The sequence below is a fragment of the Mytilus trossulus genome, chromosome 7 (genome assembly GCF_036588685.1).
Source record: "Mytilus trossulus isolate FHL-02 chromosome 7, PNRI_Mtr1.1.1.hap1, whole genome shotgun sequence".
Lineage (NCBI taxonomy): Eukaryota > Metazoa > Mollusca > Bivalvia > Mytilida > Mytilidae > Mytilus > Mytilus trossulus.
The window spans coordinates 81,796,803-81,813,678 of record NC_086379.1 but is presented as its reverse complement, the minus strand read 5'-3'; the positions used below and the strand labels follow the sequence as shown (position 1 = coordinate 81,813,678).

At 32.4% G+C, this 16,876-nt stretch overlaps 2 protein-coding genes across 2 annotated transcripts; both read left to right on the top strand.

Moving 5' to 3' along the window:
* Positions 1 to 2,271: 2,271 nt before the first annotated feature.
* On the top strand, positions 2,272 to 6,720 carry LOC134726711 (polycystin-1-like protein 2). Its single transcript, XM_063591127.1, has 5 exons — positions 2,272 to 2,292; positions 2,784 to 2,972; positions 4,600 to 4,760; positions 6,134 to 6,581; positions 6,709 to 6,720. Exons 1-5 carry the CDS (start codon positions 2,272 to 2,274, stop codon positions 6,718 to 6,720), a joined length of 831 nt encoding a protein of 276 aa, XP_063447197.1.
* Positions 6,721 to 6,722: 2 nt separating this feature from the next.
* On the top strand, positions 6,723 to 15,612 carry LOC134727290 (polycystin-2-like). Its single transcript, XM_063591669.1, has 5 exons — positions 6,723 to 6,821; positions 7,252 to 7,381; positions 9,936 to 10,189; positions 13,131 to 13,305; positions 14,217 to 15,612. Exons 1-5 carry the CDS (start codon positions 6,732 to 6,734, stop codon positions 15,590 to 15,592), a joined length of 2,025 nt encoding a protein of 674 aa, XP_063447739.1. The 5' UTR covers positions 6,723 to 6,731; the 3' UTR covers positions 15,593 to 15,612.
* The last annotated feature ends 1,264 nt before the right edge of the window (positions 15,613 to 16,876 follow it).

Below are 16,876 nucleotides of genomic sequence, written 5' to 3'. Positions count from 1 at the left end.
CAGAAATGGGACAAAACTTCATGTCAGGTAAGATTATGGTGAACCCTTGTTCTGTTCTGATTGATGTTGTCCTATTTCAAATGGGTACTTAGTCCATCACATATTTTTTTTTCATATTTGTTGCACTCTAAACCTATGCCCTGTTTGCCCCTGATAGCGTATGTTTACAAAAATGCGTATCGAAACGACATGCTGGACTTTTCATTTAGAAAAAATATATTTTATAGACATAGAAGTTACTCTTTCTTCAGCAGGCGAGTTGTTGTTTATCATTAATGAAGGTTGACGTTGGAGTATGGTATTCCTATATCGTTTTCAATATAAACAATATAAAAAAGAAGATGTGGTATAATTGCCAATAAGACAACTATCAACAAAAGACCAAAATGACACAAACATTAACAACTATAGGTCACCGTACAGGCTTCAACAAGCCACAATGTTGTAGACATCATTGCGTGTTATTTGTTTAACTTATTTTTGGAAATCGCATTTATTGTTTAAAACTTGATAATAACCATCTCAACACTCCAACGAAGATGTATTATACGTAATTATCATTTTCTAGTACTGGAAAATATCAATGGTGAACATTATATATGTCCAAAAGGTAACATGCAGCCAGGTAGTCATATAGTTGCGACTGACTTGAATAATTATAAATATTGATCGGATTTACTGTTGATCGCTTTAGAAATTAATGATATAAAATTTGACCTTCAATGGCCAAAGTTGACCTCCAGTTGGTTAATGCAACCCTGCTGTTAATTTCAGCTTTTTTGGTTTGTAACTCTTTGTGTATTGCTACATTCATTGATTTTAAATAAATGTTTTTTGGGGGGTTCCATTTGAAAATAAATCAAAAATCGCGCTTCCCAGGCCTTAAATTCATACAGGGTATTTTACAATACATTATATCTTTTTCGAATGTCATGTAAAAAAGAAAAAAATAATAGCAAAACGGGTTGACAAAATCAAAATGCAGGGAGTTGTTAAAGACAAACAACAATCTACATCACATTAACAATGAAAACTGAAAACTGATTAAAACAAACTTTATAAAACCGAGTACTATGTCAGCCACTCCGGTCGGGGATATACTCATGAATTTAATCTATTCTACTTCATACACCAATTTTTTTCTGTTATTTAGCTTTCTTCTGCATCAACTATCAATGAGACTGTTTGTGAGTGTTCCAATCCACCAGGAAATAGTTTTGCCACAACTTTTTACGTGCCTCCAAACACGATCGATTTTGGAAGTGTTTTTGAAAAGTTTGATTTGAAAAACAATGTAGCGGTGTTTGCAACTGTTGTATCCCTGGTACTGTTATATATTTTGTTATGTGTATGGGCATTTAGACAGGACAGAAAGGATCACGCTAGGGTAAAGTAATTTGCTTATTTATACAATATTTGACAAAGTATATTTACTTTTTCTCGAAAAAAAAGAAGATTATAAGTAATCGGCAAAATTCACAATATTTAAAGTAAATTATAGAATTGGTTCAGAGAAATTAAGTCAAATTAAGTGAAAAACAATCATGCAAACAAAGCTGAATTTGCATCACTTAAAATAATTATACCTAATGTCCACATTACTTTTCATCAATTACAATATACAACAATTAAAGTTATGAATGAATGAAAGAATTTTATTTCTCATAAACGAGAAATTACATAGTTACAGAGAATATATATGTATAAACAATTAAATAAAATACTAAAGCACATGTGACCCTCACATTCACAGTTACAACGTATACTGTGAATTCATTATTATTCGTTGGATACCAATTTTCGTAGGTTTCGTGGATACGGGTGAATCACGAATTCAAATGATCAACGAATAACGTATTTTCAATAGACTTATGCAAGTTTTCAACAATCCACGAAATTTGATACCCACAAAAATAAGTGAATCAACGTCTGTTTCCTTCTTTTGAGAAATTTTTATGACCATATAACCGTATTTAATACAACCTATAGCATCGATCAAATGCACGAAACATGTAAAACATCATATCCATAGTAGCTATGGTACCATATTCGATGAAGAAATCATGCTTTTAGAAATATACATTTTATTTGTTGCAAGCCAAATTTCTGTCCCTATCTGATATATCCTCATTTTCAACTGGCAGTCTTCATTTCTGTGACCTTTATCCTGGACATTTTTACTGCATCTATTTGTTCGTGTGTTCTTTTTCTGAATATGCATGGATCTATTACAAGTGGAAATAGCAACTAACCAACATTCAATTAAACAACATGTGTGAACGGGTGTATGATGTAATGGTGTATGGTGTTAATGGGTAGCTTACACCATCGAAGTACTGTACATGTACATTAATATTTAGTTATTGGTTAGTGCGTGAACATGAAAGAAATTAACAAAAATATCTAATCAGTTGGACTTTCTTTTTTACCCAATTCTGAACACCATGTCTTTAACGTTTTAGATACTGATCAAGGGGAATAATCCTCACACATTTATTGATTATCTCCCGTATTATCTTTCTCTTCCATGTGCATGCGATAGCTATTCGATGTGCTATTGTGTTGTATTTTATTTTATAACGATTTTACTGTCATAACACAAATCATTGTCATCATAGTATGAAACCCAAACCCGGAAGGGTTTATAAGTGGGTTAATAAAAAAAAAAATTCTATTTCAATAACGGTCTATTTATTATTAAGAAATAAACGGATAGCTTCTTTATCAAAATGAAGGAAAAATTCAGCGAATCCTTATTGTAAGTGTTAATCTAAATCTTGCAGTGGGCTTTATCATACCTGAGTGACAACGGTCCTTACGATGATTACTTGTACATTCTGACGGTGTTCACAGGATTACACAGACATGCTGGAACAAAATCCAGAATAGGTTTGATGATAATTGATGGGAAACCAAAGAAAAACCATTTTTATGAACCAGATGTACGACTATTAGATGATGAAACACATCGAGTGAGTATTTTGTCTGTTCGTGGTCCAAAAAATCCGTTCTTTTACATTATTTGTAGGATAAAAAAAAGGGAACTTAACGAATAATTCTCTTACTTCTCATGTTTTAATACAGTTGATATAATCAACATGCGGTATGATTGCCTATAAAAACACAAACAAAAAAACAGAAAACATTATTCTTCACAATTACATGAAACTGAGAATGAAAATGGGGAAAGTGTCAGAGAGACAACATCCCGACCATAGAACAGACAACAACAGAAGTTCACCTATAGGTCTTCAATGCAGCGACAAATTCCCGCATCCGGAGTCATCCTTTAGCTGGCCCCTAAGCAGTTCATTTCGTGATCTAAACAAGTGACACGATACATAACGCTACAAATGGCAAAAAGGAGGAATCATGTAATTCACTGGTACTCTGTTTTGAAGTCGACAGCACGAATTCACTATTAACACACATAACCGTTTGATAAATTTGTGGTCGTGCCGGTTATTGACAGCGTGACAAATCTAACTGTTAGCATTAAACCCCGCTGTTTTTTTCTTTTTGGAACATTTGTCGAATGCATACCTACACTTGACTTAAGCAACACTCAGTCAAAATGTCACATTCGGAAATAAGACATGTTAAACGTTCTAAGACATAAATATATCCTCAGATTTCAGACAGTAGAAAATCTTGAATTATTTGCGATTCAATAACGCATAGACTTAACAATGCAAGTCTGAATTATATGCCATCCAGATGTTGCAACCAGGAATAAGTCAACGTTTGTTTTGCTAGACAGTTTCATTACAGAAACTCACAACAACGATGCAAGCAGATAGCATTGTGACTGACCTACAAAGATATGTTAAGTTAAAACGCATCATTAAACGACATTCATAATGCAATGCCATTTGCCAGAGAGATAAATGGGTGTAACCAAATACGCATACTAAGTCTTAGATATCAAGGTGGTTTATTTTTAATTATTAATCCTTTAATGTTTTAGCATTCAACCCATTGTACATGTAAAAGTATAAAAGGATATCTTATCGTGGTTTAATAATCATGATCCCATTTCCGTTATCTTTTTTTTCAATAATGACCAAGTAAAATGTTTCTTCTCTAAATGTGTATGTACATTAACTAACATAATGGGTGCAACCTGTGCTCACCATTCCGATGCACCTGAGATCACTAACTATTATTTGTAGGATTCCTTTATCTAAGCCAATACTTTTCTATATATCGTTGTTGTTTTTTGTTCGTTACTTAATGTCAGTTTTAATTCCAAAATCTCTCTTTCTTTGCTATGACTAAAAATAAGTTATGAGTATATTTTAATAAAATGACAACTATAAAAACTATAAGATAAAACATCTTGAGGACAGCATTCAGTCATCCATAAGGGACATATATATATATATATCTATATGTTGCTAGATATTAGCCGTCCATATACTATCAAGAATTTTTACAAACCTTAATGACACAATGAAAATGTCTTCCATGCACACCGCATTTTTTTCAAACAATAGAAAACAATAACATGGGACACAAAATAACGATTGACGAGGCTACGGACAGACATTGACATTATTATTTGACGGGATTAACCAAGTGATTATGTTTATATTACAGAGTTTTGATGTTGGAAGCATCCGGAAATTTGTCATGAGCGTTCCTAAACCAATAAATGACCCAACAGTATTAAAAATTTGGCATGATAATAGTGGACAAGGAAATTCAGCATCATGGTATCTTAATAAAATCATACTAGAGGATGTGCAAACTGGTGAAAGGTAAAGCTCACATACTTTATTTTGTCTCCTTTTATGAATAATAAGCTATAAATATGTTTTGTTTTGTTCTATTTGTAGTGATACGATGAATGAACGAATGAAAAAGACAATTTGTTGCCTAAACAAGTTGCAAAATAGTATCTATAAGATTTTATCGGTTCATTTTATTGAATGATTATGGTTGCAATTATATGATAACTTAAGGTTCATCATACCAAATGGACAAACATGGCTGTATTTTCACCTCAATAACTACTCTATGTATAGACTTACCTGTGCTGTTTGGAAAGTTTTAAGGCCTTCATCCACTAGATATATTAAAGGAAAATGCATTTTGTATTAAAGAAAGACAAAATCTTTCTTAGTTTTTAAGGCATTTTTTCTTCCTTTCAAACAAACACCTGAATTACTTTGATACTGTCCACTCAGACAAACTCTTTTACTCAACTATAGTTGTCAAGATACCTCTTGTCCATGTCAGTTAAGGCAATTCAAAACAAAACAAACCGTTTTACCTGAGGGAGCACCTCAAAGTTAGACCACAACTTAGTTAATTTTAACAACTTATGCATGAAGGAAAAAAATGCCCATCGAAATCCAATAGAGTTTTATCTTTCTGAAACACAAAATGCACCTAACTTTAATATATCTAGTGGATGCCAGGAATTAAAACTTTTCCAACATCACAGGTAAGTCTGTATTCAGAGTAGTTTTTGGCATGTAAATACTGCCATATTTGTCCGTTTGTTATGATGAACCTTACAAGCATAAAGTTTGTCTGGGATATCACTATGATGTCATTACCATGTAAAAATTGACAATTATTTAATAAAATAGTCATTTGACAAATAGTTTATAGACAAAATGAAAGATAAGTGTCACTAAAAAAAATATTCATGATTTTAACCATGTATTGACATTAAAAAAAATTGCCAACTACCCCCTACTTTTCTTAAATATTTTATTACAAATTGTTTAAAAAGACATATTCCAAAATCTTATAACATCCTTGTTATTTTTTCGTAGTTTTTTTAAATAAAAAAAGGTGACAATATTAGATATAAGAAAAGTCTAGAGAGAATTATTTGACGCCAAATTTTCAATGGCTAATATTTCGTAAACAAGTTCACGCACCCTCCATTTTTTTTTTTTGCTTTTTAATTTTCTTCATTTGCATTCTATCAATTTATAAGCTGAAATACAAATATTTCAGTTCATATTTTAATAAAAAAAAAAATACTTATATTTTACATGCTAATGTCTTGTTATTAGCTGTATGCCGTTATTTGGTAGATCATAAAAGCTTTATAATTTCAAATATTAAAGGTGCCGATAATAGCTTTATCGTTCTTTTTCTTTCTTTCAATTGACAGGTATCTGTTTATATGTGATCAATGGCTTTCTTTGGACCACGATGATGGATGCATTGAGTGTGCCATTCCTGTGTCTGATAAGTTGGATAAACATAAATTCTCATTTTTATTCAATGAACAAACTAGACAAAACACAACAGACAATCACTTATGGTTATCGGTTGCCATTCGACCTGAAGATAGCAACTTTACAAGGTTAGAAAGATTGGCTTGCTGTTTGACATTGTTGTTTCTCACCATGATCTCAAGTGCAATGTTTTATGGACAAAATACCGGAAGTCAATTTTCAATTGGACCGATTAAATTATCTCTTTCTGGGATATATATTTCAATTGTCAGTGCAATTATTGCTGCACCTCCAATATTGTTAGTATCTTATATGTTCAGAAGTTCCAAACCTCGTTCAAAAAATGAGAAGAAAACTTTTACAAATACTAAAGACAATCAAGTAATGACACTAAAATCCGATGAGGGAGACATAAACGTAGATGTTACAGACGATTCTGAATTTTCACTTCCGTTTTGGTGTAGATATGTAGCATGGGGAGTTGTTACATTAGCCGTCTTTACATCAGGATTTTTCCTAATTCTTTATAGCATGGAATGGGGAAAGACAAAGTCAGAGGAATGGCTGCTATGTTTCTTTATGTCATTCATTGAATCAATACTCTTAGTTGATCCACTTAAGGTAAGAAAATATTGCTTTCACATCACATGTAAAATGGTTAGCAATATTTCTAATAAACTTGTTAAGGTGTTGTAAAAACACTATCCTATAAATAAAAATGCCTGGACCAATGCTAGTAAGAATATGACAGTTGTTATCCATTCGTTTGGTGTTCTTAAGCTTTGGATATGCCAGTTACTTATGGACTTTAGTTTTCATAAGACCTCTTTATTTTTGTTATTTTACTGTATACGTCGGAAGCAAAACTTGTCAGTTAAAACAAATAGGTTACAAATGCAATTATCAATATATCTGGCTGGACGTAGACTATTAAAAGCTTATTTTATCATTGACGAAGTTACAGCTATACATAAGAACTATTTGAAATAAATACATGTTTTTTCTATATAAAACAAAATGTATACCTTAGGATTGATTTTCTTTTTTTTAGATCATATTGATGTCAGTCATATTCTCTTGGATTGTAAAGAGTTATAAGGAGACAACTGTGAAATATAACAGAGAGAAACTTCTTCTAGAAACCAAAAGACGTGCAGCAAGTCCATTGTCATATCTTTTAGGTAATCTTTATTTATATTGAACTATTGTAGGTAATCTTTGTTTATATTGAACTATTTTAGGTAATCTTTGCTTTTATTGAACTATTTAAGGTAATTTTTGTTTATATTTAACTATTTTAGGTAATCTTTGTTTATATTTAACTATTTTAGGTAATCTTTGTTTATATTGAACTATTTTAGGTAATCTTTGTTTTATATTGAACTATTTAAGGTAATCTTTGTTTATATTGAACTATGTTAGGTAATCTTTGTTTATATTGAATTATGAATGTTGAAACATATATCATACGTTTTCGTTTTAAATACTGAGGTAAAACTCAAGAGCATATAATCAATTTACAGACACATGTATTAGATCGTTTGTTTTCACATTTGAATGATTTTACACTATTCATTTTGTGCTCTTTTTAGCTATTTGTTTGGTGTGAGCCAAGGCTCCGTGTTGAAGGCCGTACATTGACCTAGAATGGTTTACTTTTAAAAATTGTTCTTTTGATGGAGAGTTGCCTCATTGGCACTCACGCCACATCTCCCTATATCTATTGAATATAAAAACAACATGAAAAAAATCATATGCTCACTTCTTACACAAATGTTTCTTTACCTATTGGTAGACATAATGTATACAGTCCGGGTTGAAAGTCATTTTATGAATATTTATAGATAAAAAAAAACATTCTACATTCGATGTACTTTTCTGGTTTTAAACATTTACTGTTTACAAAACTGTAATTGTTTTCATCCCAGACATAAACTACCTTAATCGTGTTTTGCCCAACTCTTTCGAATTTTGAATCCTCAATTCATAAACTTACTTTTTACACAAATGTTTGCTGAACCTTTTGGTAGAAATCATGTATACAGTCCGGGTTAAAAGTCATTCATCCAGAAAAATAATAGATAAAAAACATTCTTCATTCGATCCACTTTCTTGATTTAAACATTCCCTATTTTAAACTCTCTTTTTTTTTTTGGAAAAACTAGGGATTTTCTTATCCCGGGCAAATATTACCTTAGCCGTATTTGGCCCAACTTGTTGGAATTTTGAATCCGCAATACTCTTCAACTTTGTACTTGTTTAACTCTATAACAATTTTGATATGAGCGTCACTGATGAGTCTTATGTAGACGAAACGAGCGTCTGGTGTAATAAATTATGATCCTGGTACCTCTGATAACTTTTTACCATCATCGGAAATTTTCAAACCAGAACGTTTCAATAATACGGACACATAAAGATCGATTTGACCCAAAAGACTTAAATGCATATGTTATTTTTCAAACAATGAAATAGATGAAGAAAATATTATCAAACATACAATATAAGCAAGACAAAATCTGTACAACAACTGAAATTTTCTGAGCGTCACCTCATTTTAGTAAAACATTTTTTTTTATTTATTGGTTTCTTACTAAACATAGACAAGGATGTGTCCAAAGAACATGGATGCCCAACTCGTATAATCATTTTCCAGGTGCAATGGACCATGAAATTTGGTAAAAAAATCTAATTGGCATTAAAATTAGGCAGATCATATCATAAGCAACATGTGTACCAAGTCTCAAGTTAATTGGACTTCAGCGTCATCAAAAACTACATTGACAAAAAACTTTAACCTTTATGAACAAAATAATCGTTTTGAAGAGGTGTTTCCAAAGTGTATCAAACATCTACGACCAACTTTTTGTTTCATTGCTTTTAATTACTCGCTCGTTTGGCTTCTCATATCTTAACCAATACCCGGACCTCTTTATTTCATGCTGTTATAATAGTTTTTGGGGAATCGATAAGCATTTGGTGTACTAAAAAGAATGTATTACTGTAAATAAAGCATCCCTGTAGAACCCCAATAAAAAAAAGTTATCCATATAAAAGTAGCATGGGTTCGAATCCCGGCGAGGGAAGAACCAAAAATTTGCGAAAGCAAATTTACAGATCTAACATTGTTGGGTTGATGTTTAGACGAGTTATATATATATATATATATATATATATATATATATATGGATAACTTTTTTTTATGTTATCCTAATGTGATTTTAAACAAAATAACAAAAGTACCGAGCTTAAAGTAAAATCCAAATCCAAAAGTCCTTTTTCAAATCGCAAAATAAAAAAAGTTAAAACACATCAAACTACTAGTAATTGAAAACAAGCGCATTCCTGACTTGATTCAAGCATATCCCCATGTACAAATGGTGGATTCATAGTTAGCTAAACCTCTCGTTTGTATGACAGGCCCATAAATTCTCCCGTATTGCAACATAGATCATTTAGAAAATAAATTATATAAGAACACCTTCGAAAAGTAGAATAATTGTTATTAGTACAAAAAAAAAATACAAAAGTCTATGTAAGAACAGTCTTTTGTATTAGGTTGACTTTGTTTTTGCTGGCAATTCTGATATTCTCTATTTCTATTGTTAAATAAGTAACATAAATACCGAACTAACATGTATATAACAGAAAGGGTGAAGTCAATAAAACCTCACAATATCAAATGTTAGAATGATATATTACTTTTCATGATTTTGATTTGTTATTTCTTTTAAGATGTGTTCAAAGCCACGCAAGCTCCATTGAAATCCCAAACAGTTGCTAGATTAAAAGAAAAAAGACAGCAGCGCCTAAAAATGCAAGAAATATTCATTGAGCTAGTTTTATATATGATATTCCTGGCTGTTCTGTATTGTGTCAGTTTTAGTAACAGGGATCCAAGATGGTATAATGTCAAAAATCATCTCGAACAGCAGCTTGTTACATCGAATAGCTTCTCAATTGGAGGTTCAACGTTGAAATATGATCAGGTTAGTTGTCTGTCCTGTCTCATGCACCGTTTAATATGGAATATAACACATTGTGGATAAATGCAGTCAAGCACTTTAAAAAACATTCATACAAAACTTGTAAATAAGTATAAAACATTCGTATCGACTGCATAACTCTCATCTATGATACTCAAATTTACTTAGTTGAAGGTTCAAATCATGTGCTTAAAATATTCTTAAATAGCTATTTGTCTCATTGGCACTAACACCACATCTTCCTATATCTATTCAATTGTTGTTCATTTCTAGAATTCACAAATGTGTGAGGTTTGGTTTGTCACAAAACAAGGTTCAACCCACCGTTTTCTTCTTAAAACGTCCTGTACCAAGTCCGGAAAATTGCCATTGTTATATTTTTGTTCGTTTCTGTGTGTGTTACATTTTAGTGTTGTGTTTCTGTTGTGTCTCAGTTCTCTATATTTCATGTGTTTCGTTAATTAAGTTTGTAACTCTGTTGTTTTTTTTCAATTGATTTATGAATTTCGAACAGCGGTATACTACTGTTGCCTTTATTAGACAGTACGTATTATAGAATACCGTTGTCTGTTTCTGTTCAAAACAGTAGTCTCTTAGTGTCGTTATTGACGAGATTTTTCACGTTTTTTGAACTTTATCATGCCAAAGTTTTCAAACTAAGTTGAACAAAATAGTGTAAGAGTTAAGAACAAATTTTATGTTTTATTCAACTCACCCTTTTTTATCAATACGTTAGTTTTTTGCGATGTTTAAATATTTTCGTGTATTTTTTTTTAGATACAAACCAAATATATCTGTCATGAATTTGTAGCTCATGTAATCTTTAATCATTCAATATGTATACGTAAGACACAAAATAGGAAATTCACCTGATAACTTCTGTTATATTATAAATAAAGGCAACAGTAGTATACCGCTGTTCAAAACTCATAAATCCATGGACAAAAAACAAAATCGGGGTAACAAACCAAAACCGAGCGAAACGCATTAAATATAAGAGGAGAACAACGACACAACACCGAAACGCAACACACACAGAAACAGACCAATCATCAGACAAAACACCACGAGAATAACAAATGTAACATGAAAACCAAATACATGAATTTGGGATAGACAAGTACCGTGCCACGTCTTATCTCAATATCTCAAAAATAAGAGAAAACACAAACGACTCAACGTTAAAATGCAACACAAAGAGAAACGAACAATATTATAACAATGACCATCTTCCTGACCTGACTTGGTACAGGACACTTTTAAAGGGGAATAAAAGTGGTGGGTTGAACCTGGTTTTAAGGCATGCCAAACCTCGCACTTTAATGGCAAAGTTAAATATAACATTGAAATGACAACATAATATTACAGGACTACAATACAAATAAATAGGTGAACATATTAGACACAGAAAAACATGATTAATAGATAACAAAAAGCATCAGGTTTAAAATTCAATACGCCAAAAACGCGCCTTGTCCACACAAGACTCATCAGTGACGCCCAGATATAAAAGATCGAAAGTGAAAAAAGTACAAAGTTGTACAGCACTGAAGATCAAAAGTTGAAAAGGTTTCGCAAAATACGGCATTGTTTTTATGCCCGGGATAAGAACATTCTTATTATATAGAACAATTCATGCTATTGCAAACAGTAAATTTTATCAAATGAATATGAAAGAGATATACACAAAGAAACTTAAGTATTAACTAATTACAGAAAACTAAATTTGAATACATAACGCCTAGATATAAAAGATCGAACGTGAAAAAGGTACAAAGTTGTACAACACTGAACATCAAAAGTTGAAAAGGTTTTGACAAATACGGCATTGTTTTTAGGCACGGGATAAGAACATCCTTATTATATAGAATACTTAATGCTATTGCAAACAGTAAATTTTAACAAATGAATATGAAAGAGATATACATAATGAAACTGAAATATTAACTAATTACTGAAAACTAAACCCAAGTTTATCACAAAATAGACACACATCCGAATCAGTCCAAGCGTCAACGTAATTAAAAAAAATGTGACGTCACATACGATGGCGAAAAGGCAGAAACGTTATGCCACATTTGAATTTATGAAATTTAGAAACAGCATGACGTCACATATGAAAAACTATCATTCAAAAATGAGATAGAACTAGGATTGATTTAGAACTAAATACTGATAATTCATTTAAACAAAATGCATATTGCAATACTTATTAATAGCAATTAACTGTAATATATATATATATATATGTCCAGTTTGTTATGAATCCAACTTCAAACGTAAATAATCGTACAAAATTTAATATAATTAATAAAGAGGAGGTGATTAATTTTTCTATACGTCATACCTAAATATATAATAAGAAGACGTCAACACATTTGACAAAATCTGATAAGAATTACAAATATAACATTAAACATGTAAACTAAATACATGAATTTGGGATAAACAAGTACAGAAACACGTCTTATAGTAATGCGAATTCACATTCAGCAAAACGGTCACAATCGGGAATAAGTCACGTTTGGTAATTAAAAGATTAGACGACATAATGACAAACCACAATCTACCATGTGGTAAAAATGTCCTTAGCTAGTTTGGTTAAAGAGACATCATATGGATCAACCAATTCGTGATGGTGTCCATAAAATTTACGGAGTGTCAATTTTAATCTGTCCTCCTCATAACTTTGTTCGAGCAGTTTCTGCGTAAGGAGCACACTCCTGTATATGAAGTCCGTATAGTGTGAACATGCACGTGAATAACGTATCAATTGTGATATGTAAACACCATACGAAGGGGCAGAGGGTATGTTACTGCTGAGAAATGGGAAATTGATAATTGGGAAGTTGAAATCGTCCCGTTTATCATAGATTTTTGTGTGAAGTCGTCCATCTACGTCAATATTGAGGAAAATATAATAAAATATACAATATTTTTACAGGTTACAAGTTCAGCTAACTTATATGCATGGATCGATGAGACCCTCATTCCATTTCTGTTTCCACGGTACCATACCAATGGAGATCAACTGAAAGCCAATAGAAGATTGTATGTACATGACCAAGTCAATTTTCGTGTTGGGCCAATGAGACTGAGACAGTTAAGAGCAGTTCAAGGTACGAAACATAATATATAAACCCTTATGAGTACTTTATTTTGTCTTTTAAAATATTTTTGATTCGAGTGTCACTGATGAGTCTTTTGTAGACGAAACGCGCGTCTGGCGTAAGTGTAAAATTTTATTCCTGGTATCTATGATGAGTTTATTACGAATTACTTGTCCAGAAACGTATTTAATGACCAGATCAGACTTATAAAATTGAAGATTGCAGCTTACTCTGGACTTGATTACTTCGTTATTGTTTAAGCAAATTTCAATCAAACAATACTCGTATTCATTGGTGAATGAAAATAACAATGTATAGGTTTTTTGCATCCGAAGCCCTTTTCTATTATTTCCATTACCAGGAACGCTTAAACCCAGACATTTAAGAGCTATAATGTATGCATACGTAAACAATACTTAGATGATGATATGAGAAATAAACCTAAAGACTGACAGTTATTACATAATTCAGAAGAATTTGCAAAAATGAATATAAGATGTCACATTGGACCAACACAACAACGCCGCTTTTATACGAAAAGACAAAACTAATATAACAAGTTAGCTATCAAATGGTTTTAACTGGCTTTCTGATATTAGATTGGGTGTTATCCTGTCATCAAAGTGCGAAAAAAGAGGGACGAAAGATACCAGAGGGACAGTCAAAATCATAAATTGAAAATAAACTGACAACGCGATGGTTAAAAATGAAAACGACAAACAAACAAACAATAGTGCACATGACATAACATAAAAAAAACTAAAGAATATGCAACACGAACCCCACCCAAAACTAGGGGTGATCTCAGGTGCTCCGGAAGGGTAAGCAGATCCTGCTCTACATGTGGCACCCACATCTTGTTTATTCATAAACATTATTATTAAGCCATGTCCTATAAATGCAGTCTTTAATTCTTTCAGAGCCATGTAGGGCACAGTTCTTGGGTAATTTTACCTGTTATGATGAATATTCCATTAACAGAGAGGATGATGAAGACTATTGTGTAGCCTGGGAGTCTCGCCCCTGTGTCAGAGGGCAAGCTGTATATAATTTGACATCTGTTGCCTGGAATTTTGTGTCGTCTGTTGATATTTGGGGACTTCCGGTCACAGGACTACATTCTACCTATGGCGGTGGTGGATACATAGCAGAATTTGTTGTAAACTACAACATATCACATCTAGTTCTCAATGATTTGCATAAATACACATGGATAGATCGTAGAACGAGAGCCATATTTACAGAATTCACATTGTACAACGTAGATGATAATGTTTTTGTTTTCATCACGTTTTTGACAGAATTTCCGGAAACAGGTGGGGTCATTGCCAGTACTTTGATTAAACCGTTTCGACCTTACCAACATGTCGGCAATCTTGGCATGTTCATCTTTATTTGTGAAATTATTGTTCTTATTGGAATAATTGTATTTTCTGTTCATAAATATATTTGGTTTCGGAGATACGGTAAGAAAATGTGGAAAGAATTTTGGCATGTTATTGACATATTAATTATAATTTTGTTCTTTGTTGCTACCGTTATGTATATTGGAAGATGGATAATGATTAATATGGCAATGGAAGAATGGGAAAATCATAAAAATAAATTCGTCAACTTCAGTCATATTGCGTCTTGGGACGAGCTGTTTAACATTTTCTTGGCATTTATTATATTTCTGACAACTATCCGAATCATGCGAGTTCTCAGCTACAATGAAAGAATAAATCAATTTGGACAGGTTCTTGCTCATGTGAGCCGTGATCTTTGTGGATGTTTTGTAATGTTTGTTATGGTGTACGTAGCGTTTGTAACTTTTGGACATTTAATTTTTGGCAGGCATCTAGAAACATACAAAAACTTATTTGTGTCATCAACAACATTGGTTAACGCTATTATCGGTAAAAACAGCATCAAAGATTTGTTTTCTGTGGAGCCAGTTCTGGGTAGAGCCTATTACTTTTTCTTCGTTTTGTTTTTGTTGTGGATTTTAATGACGATGATGAATGCTACATTAAACGTAGGTATTACAATAGTTAGGAAAAAGCCGGTGCGGTCCACATATGGCATTGTTAACATAGTAGCAAGCTTCTGGAGAGAGGCTGTTGGCCACATTATTGCATCAAATAATACCACAACAAAAGAGAGGCTGAAGTTATCACGTAATTATATATCAAGTAAGAAATTTACAAAGACAATAGTAGGAACACGTCAGGATGAGACACAACAGGTCGATATTGTAAAACCGACAGAAGACTTGCCGAAAAAGAAAGAACGAGCAAGACGTATTTATCAGTAAGATGAACCATGCTTTGTTTGAGAAATGTTCATGAATATTAAGTGTGTCATTGTTGTTTTTTTGTTTTTATTAAATTACATATTATTAAAAAGTGTTTTTTTCTCGGTAAAATCTAGATCATTTCCCTCATGTGACTTGATACATATAATACATTACGAATGTTTGAGTGCAGAAAAATATTATTTGATATTTAAGGTCTAAAATGGTCTTCAACTTCGTACTTTAACTTTTCTTCATTTAAACGCTTTTGATACGAGCCTCACTTATGTTGGTTTTTTTTTGTAAACGAAACGCGTGTATGGCTTACAGAAGTGTAACCCTGGTTTCTTTATTGAGTTAATACATAAAACTAAATGTTTCGATCGATATCAAATTACCATCTTTAGGCAAGTGTTCCAATTTTCAATTGTATACATCCATTAAGAAGATACAAACCTAATTGAATTAAAATTTGCTAATGCCCGCGTCACACTGTCCCGATTTTTATATACGATGGACACCCGAATGCGACAAAGTTGGTCCCGATCTCGTTAAAATACCAAAAAGTGACCGATGAATAACGAAGCCTATACGATGGTGCCGAAATTATATACGATAGCAAAAGATGGACATACTAAGGTTAACCGAAGACGGGTATTTAAGCTTCTTATCTCAGCCGAAGCCTACACGATGGATCACGAAGGCTACACGATGGATGACGATGATGGCGCGTTGGCCATACGATGTCTGAAAGACGTCGTGTACAGCTTACGGTGCATTTAACTTATATTCCGAAGGCATCACGCGTTTTAAATTGTTCAATCAATATCTTAAGCGCTCTTGACTTTAAAGTTCAAAGGTCAAGGTCACAGTGGCAGTTGTAATAAAAGGCAATATCACCCTTTTGGACACTCTAAAACCAATACGCTTCAAAAGATTTTAACCACATTTGGTATATTGTTTCACCTTGTAGTGATCTGACATTTTTTTACGTTCAAGGCCAAAGGTCAAGTTGATGCAGATGGACTTGTTTTTTCTCCTTGAAATAGAATAATACACAGGAAATTGGTTGCTCATTATTTTACCTGCTGGTTCTAAAGACAACACTAAAGGTATTTCCAGTTACTGAATGTTTTGGTTGATTTCTAAACAAATAGTGTGTCAAATATGCATATTCAATTTACCATTTTCTGCATGTGTCATATATGATTATAGTGTCCATATTTGTCCTCAATATGTTACATACGAGGGGATGCCACGCTCGGCATTGCCTTATTTGAACTGTAGAATGTGTGCACTAGTCTG

Coding starts and splice junctions, on each gene's coding strand:
- LOC134727290 (XM_063591669.1), top strand. CDS start 6,732: ATGGAATGGGGAAAGACAAAGTCAGAGGAATGGCTGCTATGTTTCTTT. Junction 7,382..9,935: donor TCCATTGTCATATCTTTTAG/GTAATCTTTATT, acceptor ATTTCTTTTAAG/ATGTGTTCAAAGCCACGCAA. Junction 10,190..13,130: donor CAACGTTGAAATATGATCAG/GTTAGTTGTCTG, acceptor ATATTTTTACAG/GTTACAAGTTCAGCTAACTT.
- LOC134726711 (XM_063591127.1), top strand. CDS start 2,272: ATGTGTGAACGGGTGTATGAT. Junction 2,293..2,783: donor TGTGTGAACGGGTGTATGAT/GTAATGGTGTAT, acceptor TAAATCTTGCAG/TGGGCTTTATCATACCTGAG. Junction 4,761..6,133: donor GATGTGCAAACTGGTGAAAG/GTAAAGCTCACA, acceptor TTCAATTGACAG/GTATCTGTTTATATGTGATC.